The sequence below is a fragment of the Sus scrofa genome, chromosome 8, assembly GCF_054392235.1.
Source record: "Sus scrofa isolate SSC_HxYL_T2T_F1_AM1 chromosome 8, Sscrofa_HxYL_maternal_Yorkshire_Landrace_v2.0, whole genome shotgun sequence".
Lineage (NCBI taxonomy): Eukaryota > Metazoa > Chordata > Mammalia > Artiodactyla > Suidae > Sus > Sus scrofa.
Window position 1 is genome coordinate 90,638,907 of NC_139390.1, and position 19,146 is coordinate 90,658,052.

Here is a 19,146-nt window from a genome sequence, read left to right on the forward strand (position 1 = left end):
TAAGGCAACTGCTCTAAGACAGTTCTTTTCATGGAAAAAGTAACCACTCCTCAAATTTTGCTACAATAGATCATAATTGTTATTTTAAGAATCTAAGATTATACAGAAATCAATTTAAGGGGAACACAAAACAATTTACTCCACAAATTGCCATAACCATAACCATTGTATTTTGCTTGATATTTATGGCAACAACCCCTCTTTTAAAAAGCAGTATTAGTTAATACTACAGAAAAAGTATTATAAATAAAAATCTCAATTATGTGTCAGCAGATGAACGCAACTGATAGAAATCTGAGAGGAAGGAATCTAATTAAGGAAAAAACAGATAGCAAATGAGAAAAGAAAATTAAAAGAAATGGAAAGAAAAGACCACTTAAGGATTATAAAAGTTATATTTATTCACGATGCTACATTTATTGCATTCCCTTAGAAAAATGGAGAACTGTTTATGTACCCAATTTGCACATATAAAACTTTATACAAATTATGTGTAGCACATAAAGGCCTCTGGTACAGCTAAAATCCTGACACTACAATTTGGGTCATCCTGCTTCAGGGTCTCCAGTTTATCAAGTCTGTCCATAGAAAATAAAAACTGGAATTATAGTCAGTCTTGCTGCTTACACTTAGAAATTATTTTAAATATAATAAAATAAAATTTTCAATTACCCTACAACCCAAAAAAGGTAAACTGGAATGGGATACATTTTGTTACCAATTTCAATTTAACAGTATGACAAATTCACACCTTATTTTGGCTGGGTCTTTTTAAAAAAGAAAAAATCACCTTAGTCTTGACATTATCTTTCTAAGTAGTGGCTGCTTCAGAAGGTAATTTGTCAAAATATTTACCAAACAATTAAAAAAAATAATAATAATATTCCTTTTACAAAATGGTACAGTAACACCTTAAGGAACCAGAAAATACTAAATGTCTTTGGCTATACAACTAAAAGGCCATTCTTCCAAACAGAACAGAGCGTATTCACCTCAGAACCAACTACAGAAACAAAGCATAACACAAATATGCACAGAATTTAATGAGAAGTTGTCTTGCCTTTTTTTTTTCCCATTCTACCCATATAATAAGCAAGGAGAATGCAATTTACATAATCTTCCCAGATGAGACTCAACAGCACTACAAAGGAGATACCCAAATTTCTGCAAAGGCAAAGTGAATTAAAACAATTACACAGCTAAGTGAAGACTGAAGGGACAAATGTTATTTGCAATTTTTTAAACTTGTTTGCTTCTTTTTTAAGCCTTACAAGTGTAGAAATTATAGCTGATAAACAAAAAGTCACAATCTTCACAAATGGAACTATAATAGAAAAATAAATCAAATGAAACATTTATTAATAAATGAAGCCTATTTTATTACTTCAAGTGTTAATGATAAAAAAATTTCAGCACAGCTGTTGCATTTAAAAAAGTGAAACTACATACTATGTTTCTAGCTCGGTAAACAGATGAACCTGATGTCTTTGAATGACATAACGACTGAGCATTGTACAGTACATCTTATGAAGACCCGTAAATTAAAGAACTACTAGTTTAAAGTTAGTGATTATGAAACAAATATGTATTCATAGTTTCAGCTTCTTTTTTCTTCCTCTGCCATCAGGTGCTCCATCCATTTTACGTTTCTGTGTCTATAAACAAACACAAGGAATATCTTCATCACAAGGGTACTCTTAAAAGACACATGACAGCGCTAGACTAATAGCTGCAACTGAGTAACAGCTATCAGATTTTCTTACCCAGAATAACCTTAATTCTCCAAGTAATCGTATTTGTCTACTCATTTTACTGACACAATAAAAAAATTAATGCTGATAACAAAGTAAATGAACCATTCACAATTAGCAATGTAAACCAGTACACCAAACAAATGTATAACATATGTCCTCTATCAAAACAAAGCAGTAATGAGAAATATTTTGTAAGGCTACATAAATACCAGACTTACCTAGAGATGTTTATTTAACAATGACTTATAAACTATTATTAAATAAAAAAAGAGGGTTTTTTTGTTCTCAAACTTTTGCTTTAGCACTGCTAAAATACCACTGGGACAACAAATCAAAGCTTCGAAGTCAACAGTAAAGGCTGTAAAGATCACTGCTTTCCTACTATTTCTTTACATATTCTAAAAATCAGGTGTAGGCTCTTAGCATTCACCAGACAGACCTTCCCAGGTTCTCAAAATCCTCATACTATGAACTACCACCATGACATGATTCTCCCCACACAAGGTAATCAAGATTAATTTATACTTTTTAAGCAAGTTCAGGCCATACTATTTACCAAAAACAGACTAACACATCACTGATAGCCAAATAATATTCAAATTCTTGGAAAAAGTTAAGTTCTCCAAGAAAATATTTATATTTTTCATGAGTACTCACTGAAGGTTTTGGTCCTCTTTTCTTTTTCTCTGCCTTCTCCTTTTCTTCTAGTTCCATGTTTTCTCTTTCAATCAAGGTAATTAAGGTGTTACACCTCCGCTGGAGCTCCTGAGTTATAAATTTACATGGTAAGCCTGTATTCTCCATCTCCAAGTTTTCATTATTACAATTTCAAAACCAAGGTATATTGTAACAGGATTAGAACATCACTTACACATCCCCAACAGGTGGAATTTTAAAAAGCAAAAGGAACAACAATTTTCATACACAATCCATGCTAGGAGGGGAAAAAAAGATAACTGTGCATTTTCCACTTCATTATTTAAGACTATACTGTTGTGTATTCCTCATGTGTCTATACCTGAGAACTGCCATGTAAACCCAAACTTAAAGATTATAAATAGTGCACATATTGAGGGTCAAAATTGACTAAAACTTAAATAAGAGATATATATATACTCTTTCCCTTAAAAGTATTATTACCACCAGAATTATGGCAGTCTACGTACCACATGCCACTTTTCTCCAGTTCTGGATAAACAGTCATGGAAACCTATGATGGGTTTCCCCTCATCTCTCACTAGTAATCTACACAGGCTCTAGAAAGGATTTAGAGTAGTATAGAAATAGTAAATAACCCTTAAGAAAATTGGTTCATTTGTATCACTGCTGGCTACTTACTAAGTAGAATTGTGTTTTTTCCTTGTGATATTACTATATAATCACCACAAAATCATTTTCAAATATTATTGTATAAGACACAACCATATAAGGCTTGGAAATATTTGCAACAGTACATACACAGAGAAGGTAGTACACTACATCAAAGTTCTCTAGCTCCTTAACAGGTATACTGAGTCACACAGGCCAAAATGTGTTATAGGTGTGCTAAGGTATGAATCTTCTTGGCTCTTAGGCAAGGATTATGCCTTAACTGTTTATCACAGGGGCCATACGCATCATCACTTTTTATGTGCACCTTAATGTGAAACATGTTAGAAAATAACAGTTTTAGACTATGGTCTTATACTGGTAAATCATGCGACACTACATCTTGTTTCTTTTACTCACTACAAAATCACTCCTATTAACTATATAAACTGTTCCTTTAAAAGACTTAAGATAGTGCTTATAGCAACTGACTCTGTCTCACCTAACTATATATTATAATGTGTTTACAGTGCAACACTTCCCAAACTAGGGTTTCATAAACAGTAGCCTCTGTTGATGTTTCCTGGGGGGAAAAAAAAAACCCTTCAGTTATTAAACATTTAAAGACTGTACATTATCCTCTATCTTGAAGCGTGACAATGTCATGGGTGTGGCCCTAAAAAGGAAAAAAGAAAAGAAATGGAACCTGTTGATCAGAAAAAGCTTGAGATTGGGAATAAAAATAAAACCTAACATTATATCAGTACCGTGTTGTACTATATTAAGCTCTTTTTAAACAACTCAGACTCAGGATTCTGATGGACAGATGCCAGAATACAAGTCCTTTCTTTAAAGAAATATGTTTCTTTACAAAGCCAAAAGTCAAATTTAAAGTTGTGGTCATCACATTCAAAAGTACCATATTATTATAACAAAAATCTACTTCGAAGGCACAGGTGAACCACAATCTTCTCTTCATACAATTTTAAAAGTTACCTTAAAGAGGAGTTCCCATCGTGACTCAGTGGTTAACGAATCTGCCTAAGAACCATGAGGCTGCTGAGTTCAATCCCTGGCCTTGCTCAGTGGGTTAAGGATCCAGCATTGCCGTGAGCTGTGGTGTAGGTCGCAGACACGGCTTGGATCCTGCGTTGCCGTGGCTCTGGTGTAGGCTGGCGGCTACAGCTCCAATTCGACCCCTAGCATGGGAACCTCCATATGCCGCGGAAGCGGCCCAAGAAATGGCAAAAAGACCAAAAAAAAAAAAAAGTTACCTTAAAGAATATTACATAATCCACTTAGTCTGAACTGTTTACTACATTACGCAACAAGGCCCTCAGGACTCACCATTGCAGTTCTGGACTTTAGAAACCAGTCAAATCTGAACTGAGGAGAGTTGCGGATACACTGCCGCAATTCATCATAAACATTTTCTTTGTCGAATCCAAGCTTATGAAGCATACAGATCAGAAAACGATCCTCTTCTTCAGTATAGTTTTTCCCTTTGTTAGTACCGTAAGATATTCTCAGCTGATGAAAAGGTGCTTTGTACCGTCCAATCTATGAAAATCAGATATATAAAATACAAATCCTATATATATAAACTGTATTTCAAACTTAGCTTTAGTAAAAGTTAGCTAAAAATATATTTCAAATCAATTTTCTATCCAAAACACCTCAATTAAATCATAACCTTTGTCCTGAAACAATTTGTCTTCATTTTTCTAAAAAGAAATAGACTCAAACTTTCTGATACTGTGCAGCAAAGTTAGTCAAACTGGCTCTGACCCAGATATATTAAATGAAATACCAAGGTAAATTCTGTTGAGAATACCTATGTTTGAATGTTGTTCTTGGAAGGAAATTTTAATTTTAAATCATTTCTTTTCTTTTTTAAAAGTTGTTTTAACTCTCACATTTATAGATAGGAGTTATTTTACTAACTACCATTATTTATTAGTACTCATAAATTATTAAGTACCTTCGTGTCAAGTGCTTTTTTGATACTAATTCTTCTTTGAATTCTTGCCTCTCCCCTTTCAATTTGAGCCATAATCTTCTCTATGTCTTGTAGCTCATTGCATCTTTCCCAGAACACAGCTGTAAAAGTAAAAGGTGGGCAGATGGGATATGTAACTTGTTATTATAAATACTCTACTTTATTTGCTAAGGATTAAGAAATGTTTCCATTTACCCCATATCTAATACCACTAAGTCACATAATTATTTCTCAACTTGCTTAACTAAAAAAAGTAAGACGAACTGGATGATTTAAGTGAGTATCCCCCAACTCTTAATTTTCTGCTATTCTGAAATTCTCAATAGACTCATCATAACACAGCTACACATATATATTTGACAATTCAACTGACTTCAGGAAACACAGAAGCACATAATACTTGAAAAGTTATGAAGAAAAATGAAATAAAAATTACAACGATTATTCAGTGACCTATTCTTATTTTCTTGGCTATAGCTAGTGACCTAGAGTAAAAAGAAAAATCAAATAACAATGCTTTTTTTTTTTTTTGGTTTTTTAGGGCTGCACCTGCAGCATATGGAAGTTCCCAGGCCAGGGGTCTAGACAGAGCTGCAGCTGCCAGCCTTCGCCACAGCCAGAGCAACACCAGATCCAAGCCATGTCTGAGACCTACACCACAACTCACGGCAATGCCAGATCCTCAACCCACTGAGTGAGGCCAGGGATAGAACTCACATCCTCATGGATGCCATTCAGGTTCATTACCACTGAGCCACAATGAGAACTCCTATGGCATCATTTTCTTTAAAGATTTTTAAAGAAGAGATTTTCCAACTCCATTTTTAAATAACACAAAATTAAACAAGGCACTAAATTAGCTAAGCAAAATTTAGCTTATCAAAACCTATTCAGAATAACAAAATCTGAATTTTCCAACAGTTCTCCAAAAGCCTGAGAACATTCTTATACCTATTAAAATAATAGGGAATTACCTGAATATTCAATGACTTCTTCTGGAGTTTTTCCTTCTACTTCTCTTGCTATATTTTCAATATCATCGCGACCCCACTTCTCATTAGCTTTAATAAACTGGTTAAAATCTCTCTTATTCCAATTGGTAAATCCCTTCAAAGCAATAGAAACAAAACATATAATCACAGCACACTGAACTTGGGAATAAAACCTATTCAACTTTAGCAATACTGCTAATAAGTATTACAGAGAATTTTCAATTACTCCCAGTTTTTTAAAGTTCTTTTACAGTGTTGACTTTTCATATACACAAATGTACACTTTTAGCAATACATCATATATTGCTTATATAGCCAAGCAATTAAATCTGAGTGGAAGAGAAAAGAATCTACATGAAAAGGTAACATTTTCATTGAGCTCTGAAGGAAAAGAAATTTGCCAGGAGGAGTGAACATAGATTAAAGGGCAAAGATATAATCCAAGTGGGAAAACAGAAAGAAAGTAAGACTTTATGGGTAGGTTAAGGCCAGATTCTAAAAAGCCTTGATTGAACTCTCAAGGATGTTAAAATAAGTACCAAGAAAAGACTTATAATTGAGAATAAGTTACTAGTAATGTATAAGCTTCACGGGAAAGGAGTTCCCTTGTGGTGTAGCAAGTTAAGGATCTGGCATTGTCACTGCTATGGCTTGGGTTCAATCCCTGGCCTGGAAACTTCCACATGCCATGGGGGTGGCCAAAAAAAAAAAAAAAAAAAAAGATTCCCAGAAAAGGGAAGATGGGAATGCTGGGAGAAAAGTGATCAAAAGGATACCCATTCTGCCAAGGATGGTGCAAATGTATAATCTCAACTATCTCAACAACTAATGACAATGGAACATATACCCATGCTTTATCATCTCCAAGTATTCCATTTTTGAAAGTAAAAACTCATACTTCCTTGTATATCCCAAAACAACCTAACACAGTACCTTACAAAAAAAGTCACTAAATTTTGTGTTGACTAGAGGCTATACCTGTGTTAGAAGTTTCTCTTTTTCCTCTAACTCTTCATCGTTAAGGGGTTCAGCCTCATCAATTTTGAGCTGTTCTTCTTTTTGCGCCTGTGCTGCATTTGGTAGGTCAGGATTTCGAGGCACCTAAAGAACAAGTATTTCTCTGTGTTATCTATCAATCAATATATTTTAGGAAGCATGTGATGAACCAAACTATCAACCAGCTACATGACATTTCATGAGTTTTAATGAAACCATGAAAGAAAACAAACTGATATCCTACATTTATTTCAGTTAAAAACAAACTAGATTTAGTTATGAACAAAGTGCTACTTTTATTACCTTGTACCCAATTGTTTTTCTGTAATATAGAATTTCTTTTTCTAATAATTCAAATAGACGTGGAGGAAAGAACTGGAAATCCTGAACATTGGGTTGTTTTGGAGGTCGAGGAGCCTAAAGGGAAAAAAAAATTATATTGTCCGTAAAAACCAAACTACTTTGCTTTAAATCTATCTATCATCTTTCCTTCATTCTATCAACCATGACAGTCAATTCTGCAAGCAATTGAATAAATTTTCCACTAAAATTGAACAAACATTAATCAAATTTTAAATGCACACATTCAAAATTAATTTTTGGAAAACTTAACAAAAGTTGAAGGAAGTATTGTAAGAAATCACACAAAATCTAATTCTTAGTCTGATTTTATCACAAGAATATAGGAAGAAAAATAATTTATATTTCCAATATTTTTAGATAAGTGTGCTCTGTCAACTCACTTTGGGTGCTTTAGGTTCACTGACGCGAAGAGCTTCCCTGAAATAGGCATCAACAGCATAGTTGGCTTTTCTTTCTCGTTTAGGTGGTTCAATCCACTCTGTGAATGCAATCTGGCACATGGGAAACAATTCAAATCACCAACTTTATTATACAGTCGCAAATCTTACATGAATGCAACTCCTGTGTGCAATACAACAACTGTTATTTACAACTGCGAAGATACTCATGAAATCCTATGTGCTCTATGAGGCTAGAGACTATGTTATTAACACATAAGATGCTGTCTAGTGAATAAGCAAGACATTCTCTAAATATTTGACCAAATTAATGACAACGGAATGAAAAAAAAATATTATAAAAGGTATGCTACAACCCAAATTAGGAACGAAACGTAGATATATATTTAGCCTAGAAAAAAACCCTAAAGAATAAATACATCAAAATGTTAAAAGAGAAAGCATCAGAATTTTTTTTCTAATTTTCCTTTATAATAGCAAGTATTACTTATGAAATTAGGAAGTTCTTCCCTTTAATTATTATCAGCCAATTCTGCTGGTTTTTTTTAAAAAAGAAAATCTAGTAAAGTTGCAAAAAAATTTTTTGGCAATAGTTTTAATGTTTGAATGTTTAATGTTTAAATATTATAACCACCCCACACAATATATTTCACTTTAACAGAATACATAAACTTTAAAGCATTCAAGAGTTTACCACATGAAAACCTGGCATTAAATTTAACACAAAAATGAAAATAATTTAGACATGAGTAAACAGAAATGACTGCTGTTCATGACAAGCATCATACTTAACACTTTAAATTCCAACTTTCAAGTAACCATAACCTCGTCCTAAATTACCTTTTGTTTTTCTCTATAATCTTCTCCTTCAAAGTTATAAACACTTGACTCTGTATCCATTGTAAAGTTTCTAAGTGAGCTTTCACCCATCTTGGAGAGCTTTTCATTCATCTCTGCAGTCTAGCAAACAAAAGAAATGTCATATTAGATTGAGAATTTAAAAAGCATAAGAACTGTAGTCCAAATGAATTAGGCTTTACAGTATATAAAAACTTCCGTGGAAATAACATTATCTATGACCCATGTAACAGTTTCCTCAAACAGGTCTGGTTTGATATATGTTATGTATTAAAAACATAATGTAATCTGCATCTCACCTTCTTGGCACCTCTTTCCAAAATACCATCAATATCCTCATCAGTAATCTCACTTTCCTTTGAAGCAAATACATGTGTTGCCCCATGCCTTATCATTTGAAGCATTTCATCTTTCCCGATTTTGTTAAGATTCTGATCCACAAGTCTTCCTGAAAAAAAATTTTGTTGTCTAATGTTAATCAAACAAATCTTAGTTTAGTGGAAACTTGAATTTTTTATTGAATTTTTTAAATGTCAGCTATAATACCATGCAATTTACTCCCAAACATCAATCATTTGTTTATTCACATCTGATAATTTTCACTTTTATATAAAATGCCAGATTCTTTTTTTTGGCTGCCCCATGGAATATGGAAGTTCCCGAGCAAGGAATCATATCCAAGCCACAGTTGTGATGCCACAGTGACAGCAATGCTGGATCGTTAACCCCTCTGCCGGCCAGGGATCAAACCTCTGTCCCAGAGCTCCAAAAACACTGCTGATCCTATTGCACCAACTCCAAAATGCCAAATTCTAAGTCATAAGTTTTGAAATATTTCTAAAGCATACATATTATATAATAAGGCCTATTGAATACTGTATCTCAATAAAATATACCCTTTTGTGTGGGGAGAATAAGAGATATTTGGGATATTTGAAAACCAAAGTTATTATCAATTTTTTTAAGTATCAACAGATGAAAGCATTATAAATACAAGAAGTTTCTGATATGCAGAAAACTGGTCAGTATTATCACTAATACTCCCAAATCAGCCTTTTCTACTTAGAAAAGTAAAGCACAAAAACCTTCTTATTGTCAAACTTCAATAACCATTCACACATCACTTATGATTGCAATTTTCCTACTTCAACCAACTTGTAATGAGTGGATAAGCTACAAGTGTATATCTCATATTTTTAACTATGTCCCTTAGTTCAAGAAACAGTTAACACAGAGATATAAAACTAAGACTTGCTGTTAGACTAATATGTCTATAAATAGGATTAATAAAACTACTAACACAAAATTTTGCTCCAAAATTTGCTCCAGTAAATATTAAAAAAAAAAACCCTAAAAGATTCAGCTTCTCTAAGCTGACTGCAAATGAATCAATTTTTTTCAATCTTAAAAAAGTGCTTCATAGACAAAAATAAGTGAGAACAAGAATCATGAGGCAAATGATTTTCTAAAAAGCATGTATGAATCTGAGGGGAAAAACCAGCCAGTATATCACTCAAGAAAAATAACATTTGGCAGACCCCAGAAGTTCCCAGAGAATTTCCTAATTAAATATTTTACTATAATAGTTAATATAGTTAGTGCTTGATCCCCCAGATGAGTCACTTCCCATATATATAAATATATATAAATGTAGACAAGTGACACTGTACCACCTCTGATGCCAACCTCAAGTTGGTAGGAAGACTAAAAAAGATAATATGCAGTATTTAAATATTTAGCACACTGCTTGGTACAAAGTAAGCCCTCTACGTTAAGTAATTAATAACGGAAATAACTGATGATGAGCAATCATTTATTGTCATTAAGGATATATGCATGTATGTGACTAACTCTATGGCTAGCATTATGGGATATCAAAGAAAGGTAACATTCCCTTCCTTACAAGGGAAATGAGAGACTGGTTGACAAAATCAAAACACAAAAATGGAATAATCGCAGTATATGTAACTTTGTGGTCACATAAAATGCATAGGTCATAAGAAAAGAAAGGAAAGGAACAATGTGTTTTTTCATTTTTATATTTTACATATCCCATCACAAACTTCATTTTAAGCTTCAGAAACATAAATGTCTTCCTTGAAAGCTGATCTCGTGTGAAAACTTGGAAGTTCCCTTCAATTAATTCAAAATGAAGTCCCACTCTCACCACCTAGTCCTATTTACATAAATGTTTATTCTGTGCCTTGCTCTCTCACTAAATTATAAACTCCTTGAAAAGTAACACTGGTTGGTTTCAGTCACCATTATATTCTCAGCACTAAGAACAATGCCTGGCATCTGGCAGGTGCTCAAAAGTTATAAACTAGAAAAAAGAACTATGAGTTTTTTTCCCTCCTCTTCTATATGCCCCTGAGTAATCAAGTGTTAGTACATGAATATCATACTCACCACAGCTGTATTTAATATGTACCACACTGAATTACTGGGTATTTTATAAATATTATCCCCTTTAATCCTTAAAAATCCTAAAAAGTAGTTCTTTTTATCCCCACATAACAGATAAACAGGCTCGGATAGTGTAAAAGAATTGATGACTAGCAGAGTCAATATTCAAACTTCAAAGTTCCTGAGCCCAAACCCATGCACTTGACACAAAGCTTACTTTGGTCTGGAATATAAATATTATTGACTGGTAGCTTGATTCAACACATGTTTAACAATAAGATAAATAAAAAATTCAGGAAAAAAATGGTATCAATCCAACTTGGAAAATTTTTAAAGCCTTAAGGCTCACCTTGTTGGATGACTATGGAATCCAGTCTGAGTTTCATCTCAGCACGTTCCACTATTCTTTCTTCTACTGTGTTATCAGTTATGAAGCGGAACACTCTGACTGTCTTGGTTTGTCCAATTCTATGGGCTCGGTCCTAGGAAAATAACCATGTGACTTTGAATACAGTTAAAAATTCACATAAATAACATTTGAAAGTATACACTGAAAAACAAAATTAAAATTTCTCATGTAAAATGCATTTTAAAAATACTTAACAAGACAACAACTCCCCTGAAATCAATAAAGTTATGCTACTTGATCGAGTGCGGGCCAATGAATGTGGGGACACTTTCAGTTCTGACCCACAAAACAATTTCCTGGGCAATCCCCAGCTTTCTCTCCTCCCCCCCTTCCTGCTAACAGGATGAAGAGGATATAACTGAGACCGTAAGGTCCTAAGACATGGCAAAGCTCTAAAATGGAAATAGCCGATTTAGATAGAAGATCACCTGCAAAAAATCCTCACTGAACTATTAAGTCAGAGCAAATAAAATTCTACTGGATCAAGTCACGGACATTTGTAGACCGTTTACTAGCTTACTCAAACTAAAACATCTATCAAGCTCAGAATATATTTGTTATTTCTTACCATAGCCTGAAGATCTACTTGGGGATTCCAATCTGAGTCATACAAAATTACTACATCAGCGGTAGCAAGATTGATGCCAAGACCACCAGCACGTGTGCTTAACATGAAAACAAACTTTGTGCTATTTGGTTCATTGTATGCATTGATGGACTCCTACAGACATAAAATACAACAGATGTCAGAAAATTATTTTATCTGGTAATTTTTCTAATCTCCCCTCCCCAGATTTTACTCACTTGTCTCTCATCATGGGGTGTCTGCCCATCCAACCTACAATACTCATAATTTCTCCACATGCAATAATCTTCCAAAATATCCAACACCCTTGTCATCTGACTGAAGATTAGTACTCGTGAACCTGTTGGTGAATACAACAGCACTTTAATAGACACTTCAAAAGCTGAAACATTTATTTGAAATTTAAGGCCAACCAAGACCAGCTCCCCCCTTAATTCCAGGTTACCTAGTTGGTTACAAGGAAAAAACTGCACATTACTTATTCCCCAAGTCAGCCACTCCCCACATTTTTCCCATCAAGGCATATATAGAAAAGGGTAGTATTTATATACAACACACTAAGGTACACAGAAAAGATTATTTGCCTCTGGTCTGGGAGGTCTTGCCATCCCCAAAGCTGAGAGAATCATTACCTTTTTGTCTCACACACTTAAAAATAAACTTCTACCACAATTCTTCCCTCTGCATGGCCCCACAGACGCCAACACACAGCCAATACCCTGGGTCTCATTCTAGTGCTAAAGACCCATTCCAGATGGGAGAACCATACATGTGTGGCTCACATCTACAGTGATCTTCCTTCTCTTAGCCATGACTCAAATTATTCAACTCCCTTCCATTTCTTCAGCCAGCTGGACAATGCCTTCAGTAGGAATATGAAGACAAAGGGATCATTTTGAAAAATGATTATGAAAGTGTCTTAGAAATTGAGGCTGGTAAATCTGCTCTCGTCCCAACTTCTCATACCCTAAATGTCCAAGGGGGTCAGTAGTCTCCTACCAAGTTCTTGCCATATTCAATTTCTTTAATTACTTAACTTTTAAGGAGAGCATATTAGAAAACACATTTCACAAAAAGGTATGAAATGGAAAAAAATTCACTGACAACTCTTAGAATTTTCATCATATCCTAGAGGAAATTCACCTACTGGTACAATTTTCATTCTTATCAAAATATACAGGGAAACACAAATGGAAAAATATAAAATCTGACTGTATACTTCATATTACAGAATGAGTAATTTCAGTATGAAATGCCTTGGTGTATGGGATTTGGTTCAAAATAATCTGGGAGGAAGAAAGCAAGGATGATATAGATGAAAACAAATTTTGCAGTGAGTTTATAATCACTGAAGCTGCAAATTCTACCTTCATATAATTTAAATAATATCTGTACACATACTCACTTTCACATAAAATGCCAATGTGTTAAAAACAAAAGTGCTTTGGGTCAATGCACATAACATTTAATTAAAAATCCACATGAAGAGATGAGAAACAATGTAACAAAAAGGCTCTGGAAACTTTGAATGGGTGGGAAGAGTATTCTTCGCATGTTATAACAAAAAGTTAGTATTTCTAGGAAATACTTAAAATGAAAATGCCCCCCTCAAATCCAGGAAGTGTGGCTGCCCTAACTACTGCTTACTTTATAAAAGATTTAAGGCTTAAAACTGGGGTGGGGGTGGGGGGAATCTGGAGTTCAGACAACCAATAGAAGTTTTTAAAATTCCACTCTTGGAACTTGAGAGAGTGCCAGGGTAGTCATATCATAGTATAGTGCTCTTTCATTTTAACACAGAATCTTAGAACAGTTCCCATTACTTCTCCATTTAATACCAGTAACATAGGTACCTTTTTTTTTTTTTTTTTTTTTTTTTGTCTTTTGTCTTTTTGTTGTTGTTGTTGTTGCTATTTCTTGGGCCGCTCCCATGGCATATGGAGGTTCCCAGGCTAGGGGTTGAATCGGAGCTGTAGCCACCAGCCTACGCCAGAGCCACAGCAACACGGGATCCGAGCCGCGTCTGTCTGCAACCTACACCACAGCTCACGGCAACGGCGGATCGTTAACCCACTGAGCAAGGGCAGGGACCGAACCCGCAACCTCATGGTTCCCAGTCGGATTCGTTAACCACTGCGCCACGACGGGAACTCCCCTTTTTTTTTTTTTAATAAATATAAATGATTTAAAAATGTTGTGCTAATTTCTGCTGTAGAGTAGAGTGACTGGTACCTTGCTCTTTTAATTTAGGGAGCAGTTTGTCTAACACCACCATTTTGCCACTGTTGGTAACTAGATGCATGTCCGTTGTATAAGGTGGACCAGGTTCAGCTCCATCAAATAGATATGGATGATTACAGCACTTCCTCAACTGCATCAAGATGTTCAACAGCCTCATTTTGTCCATCTTCCCTGCAGAGTTTAGTATATCTATATCCTTCATTAATATCCGAGTATACCTATCAAGAAGAAAAACATCTTAAGAAGGTTCAAACGTTTCTGGACCCATCCCTGCCACTTTAAATACAGAACCCCCTTCCCTATTCTCAACCTCAAAATACCTTTAAGAAACAATGCAACAACTTCTAAGGTGTAGTTAGGAGTCTATCACCTATAACCTCTTTCTTTCTTCTTGTTTCTCTTATAACCCCTCTGCCCAGTGTTCTAATGTCCATGTTTAATGCTTTGGGCCTTTAGGCGCAAAGAGTAGATTCGTCTCTTGAGATGAATTTAAACAAAATGGTGTGACACAAAATTTTTCCGGAATAAAACCAAATTTAAAAACTAAGTTTTAAACATAATTTTAATCCATAGTCTTTTCTGACAGAAGAGTGCCACTATTCCATTATAATTCAATGTAGCTAGTATAACATTTGAATAAGAACATTAAGATCTAAGAAGAGAGAAAGAATCATGAGAACATGAGACATGGTGATGAAAAGAAGAAGAATACAATGAGATTTAAATATAAGTAAAAGTACATGGGGTAGAGGGGAAGGAGGGGACAGTTAAGGCTGGCTTATGAAAAGCCTTCAATGTATACTAAGAAGTTAGATATTATCCTAAAGAAAAGAGCAATCTGTCTAAGCTGCAAAGTTTTAGGACCTTGAATTCTCTGAGCAAAATAACTTAAATAACTGAAGCAATCTATGCTTAACTCCAATTATGGGGCACAAAATATTCAGGGCAGACCTTTCCAACACAATTGTGACTGAGAGAAAGTTCACCAACATGTTTATAATCACTAAAAAAGATGTCTTTCCTCAGCAGTGACTCGTATCTTAACTCTGTATTTTAGAGCCATACAAGACAGGTCTAACATCTCTGCTACCCTATGAAAACGTTTCAAAAGTTTTGAGGACATTTAGAATGGCTATCTTCTACCATGATCATCTCTCCCCCAGACAACACGCCCATTTGCCTTGTAGCTTTTCTGTCCTTTTACCAACAACTCCAGCCTCCTGCAAATACTGATCAAGATTAAGTATGGAACTGAATATATCTGAGATGTGATACAATCAATAAAGAACAGGGTGGCTATTTATTACCCTCCGCTGAACACTACACTAAGTCAGTCGCTTCTAGACCTCACAATTTCTTTTTTTTTTTTGCCTTTTTTTTTGCTATTTCTTGGGCCGCTCCCACAGCATATGGAGGTTCCCAGGCTAGGGGTCCAATCCGAGCTGTAGCCACCGGCCTACGCCAGAGCCACAGCAACGCGGGATCCGAGCAGCATCTGCGACCTACACCACAGCTCACGGCAACGCCGGATCGTTAACCCACTGAGCAAGGGCAGGGACCGAACCCGCAACCTCATGGTTCCTGGTCGGATTCGTTAACCACTGCGCCATGATGGGAACTCCAGACCTCACAATTTCATACTCTCATAAACTTTAAAAAACAGAAAAAAAAAGAAGAAGAAAAAAACTTACGAAGTTTTCAACTTTTTTAGTATGCCCTATGCTGCTGTTTAAAAATAGCAACACATATGTCATCACCATAATTTCAGAAAAGGACATTTTATGCTGCCTAAAATAAAAAAATCAACTCAGAATGGAGTCTTTTAAATTAAATAAATGTAGAGAAAAGAGAAAACACTTAAATTTTCTCCTATCTCTACAACCTCCAGCTTCATTAGGAGCTAGCACTAGTACATAATCCAGGATTTATAAACCACCAAGTTAACCACATGTCTCCTGTCTGGGCCATAAGCGCTTCTTTTTAAAAAAACTTGAGTAGAGGGCTTTAAATGTATCCCTATTTAATGCCAAGTTTAACCTCTGAATTCCTAAACTGCCCAACCTGATTCTGTTATCTAGTAAGACTGTATCACAAATTTGATTAGCAAGTCCTAGGTTACATGATTGGAAAACCCCTCAGGCAGAATTCTATCCAGTAAGCAGAATTCCTTGACCATACAAATTAGTAAAACAAAACACAAATGAAGTTAGTGAAGAATCAAGAATCATTTCAAAAATGTCTCAGAATACATACCATTCTCTTTGCATTTTACTGAGACCCACATAGATTTTTACTTCCTTCTTTGGAGGCAAACTCTTCTCAACATCAGCCTTAATTCGACGAAGGAGGAATGGACGCAAAACCTTAAAAAAGCAAAAAGAAATGGAGATGAACTTATCTGTAAGGCAAGTATTATTTCAGAATCTCCAAAGTGTCTTTTAAATATAGAGAAGGAGTTCCATCGTGGCTCAGTGGTTAACGAATCCGACTAGGAACCATGAGGTTGCAGGTTCGATCCCTGCCCTTGCTCAGTGGGTTAACGATCCGGCGTTGCCGTGAGCTGTGGTGTAGGTCGCAGACGTGGCTCGGATCCTGCGTTGCTGTGGCTCTGGTGTAGACTGGTGGCTATAGCTCTGATTAGACCCCTAGCCTGGGAACCTCCATATGCCGCGGAAGCATCCCAAGAAATGGCAAAAAGACAAAAATAAATAAATACATAAATAAATAAATATAGAGAAATTTATGATTATCAAATGATTCTCAGGACTTCTCCCTTCCAAATACATAATTTATTATTACTGATTTTCTGAGGGGTAATAATGTTAAGATGATTATCCAATATATATAATGAGGCATACTTGATATACTGTCATAAAATATTTAAAAAGTAGTAAAATAGTAAATTTTAAAGACATTAACTGTCTTTCAGGTTTAAAACTAGCTGCATGCACACAGACTAATATTACTTCAGAAACGGCTAAATCCACATTAAGATATATTCATGGTTACAGCTTTAAAATTTACTACACCCTTTTGTTACAGAAGTAGACCAAATGTAAAGTATACAAACCATGAATATACAATTCAATGTTCATCAACTACACATACCTATATATCCATCTCCTAGACAAATCGACCATCCCATACATTCTTCTGTGAAGTTCCCAGTCACTGTTCCCTTTACTCCCCAAAGATAAGCAATACTCTCACTTCTTATCATCATAAATTAGTTTTGCCTGTTTTTAACTTTACATAGACTCATACAGTATATGCCCATTTATATCTTGTTTTTTATTACACAACATTACATTTGTAAGACATACCCATGTTGTATGTAGTTCATTTTCATAAAATAATTATAAATATCTATAAAACTAAAGATAGCCTTTTTATCTTCATTCTATTTACACTAGCTTATAAAAATACAATCATCATGAAAAATAAAAACTGGTGAGAACAGTAATAAGCAACATTTCTCTAACATCATCATATAAGGAAGCTAGCGCAGCACTAGCTGAAGGCCAGCACCAACTGCACACACGTGAGTGAAGACCTCCAACCCCACTGGCCCTCTCTCAGAACTGCTTGGGTAAATCCAGGTAAAACCAACAAAAACTCAGTCAACTCATAAATTCTGAGGTTATTAAAATATACACAATTTAGGTTTTGGTGTGGGGATTTTTTTCAGGGAGGTGGGTGTTTACAACAATAGAAAATTCATACATCAAGTGAGAATTATCTCATTCCTAAGTCTACCCATGGGACTCTGAATACATTATTTCATTACAAGACCACAGGAGCCCAGCTGGGAATTTTAAGACAGAGCAAAAAGGCAGCTAGCTACCAGACCTGTTCTCCCTGGTTTGATAAGCATCTTCATACTACTCTGAACCAAATAAACAAAGCCAAACTAGCTGATTCTGTTGTGTGGGTTATTCAGAATGCTTTACCTGCACGTACCTATGTATTTATTAAAGCAGAGGTTACATATACACTCCATGATCCTTCAAATAAATTTAAATTGAGTGCATACATGCTTGAATTCCATCTAAACTGCAACAAGGTATCTAGGAGAGTACCTTAGAATACTTAACAAAATAAAATTTCAGTACATAGAAACTTAAAATACCTTAAAATTAATTTATAAAAAGAAATACCTGAACATTCATAAATTTTTAATTTTTCCCTACATAGCCATTTTGAGCTAGGCATTTTACTAAGTATACAAAGACAAATATAAGACATACTCTGCCTTTGTGTTTATACTGCAGTAGGAAAAATATCTGTAAATTAATTGTTTCTATACCCTGTGCAAAGTCCTATTATGTTAGAATGCTAAGAAAGTTAAAGACAGGATACACCAGAGCCGTTAGGCCAGCCTCAGCCTAGATGCAGTGGAAGTGACACCATCACTGATTCTAGGTATTATTAGTAAAGAGAGCAGGAAAGGGGATACTAGATGTGGCCAAAAAGGTAAGCAAAGAGACTGAAATTAGCAGAATGTTTACATAAAACTGACAGTGGTGTCAGCAATTCTAGAAAATTAAAGCTTGTATAAAAAGTGAAACAGAAGTTGGAAAATACCCGAAAGGCTATGATCTTGGAGTGGGAGGCAATTTTACCCTCCAGGGCATGTTTATAATGCCTAGAAACATTTATGATTGTCACAAATGAGGGCATACTACTGGCATCCGGTGTGTACAAGTGTCAGGAATGCTGTTAAACAAGAAAACCACCTTACCCATCCTGCAAAAAATTAACCCAGTCCAAAACGTCAACACCAACTGGGAAACCCTGAAGTAGGGCATAAAAGGCCTTACATGCCATGCTTACATG

The 19,146-nt window shown here is 35.1% G+C and overlaps 1 protein-coding gene across 2 annotated transcripts in view; it reads right to left on the minus strand.

Moving 5' to 3' along the window:
- Positions 1-376: 376 nt before the first annotated feature.
- Positions 377-19,146, minus strand: part of SMARCA5 (SWI/SNF related, matrix associated, actin dependent regulator of chromatin, subfamily a, member 5) — a 40,074-nt gene continuing 21,304 nt past the window's right edge. The window contains exons 10-24 of one of the 2 annotated variants that reach the window (XR_014812873.1): positions 16,564-16,673; positions 14,302-14,528; positions 12,288-12,409; positions 12,052-12,204; positions 11,424-11,556; positions 8,968-9,116; positions 8,651-8,770; positions 7,793-7,973; positions 7,353-7,466; positions 7,032-7,154; positions 6,036-6,168; positions 5,044-5,162; positions 4,410-4,622; positions 2,412-2,519; positions 377-1,655 (exon numbers count right to left, since the gene is read on the minus strand). Coding sequence is in view for 1 of the 2 variants with exons in the window: in XM_003129174.6 (XP_003129222.2) it covers positions 1,590-1,655; positions 2,412-2,519; positions 4,410-4,622; positions 5,044-5,162; positions 6,036-6,168; positions 7,032-7,154; positions 7,353-7,466; positions 7,793-7,903; positions 8,651-8,770; positions 8,968-9,116; positions 11,424-11,556; positions 12,052-12,204; positions 12,288-12,409; positions 14,302-14,528; positions 16,564-16,673 (2,001 nt within the window). In the remaining variant the exon portion in view is untranslated. The remainder of the gene's footprint in view (positions 1,656-2,411; positions 2,520-4,409; positions 4,623-5,043; positions 5,163-6,035; positions 6,169-7,031; positions 7,155-7,352; positions 7,467-7,792; positions 7,974-8,650; positions 8,771-8,967; positions 9,117-11,423; positions 11,557-12,051; positions 12,205-12,287; positions 12,410-14,301; positions 14,529-16,563; positions 16,674-19,146) is intronic. The other variant, XM_003129174.6, reaches the window with a different exon arrangement.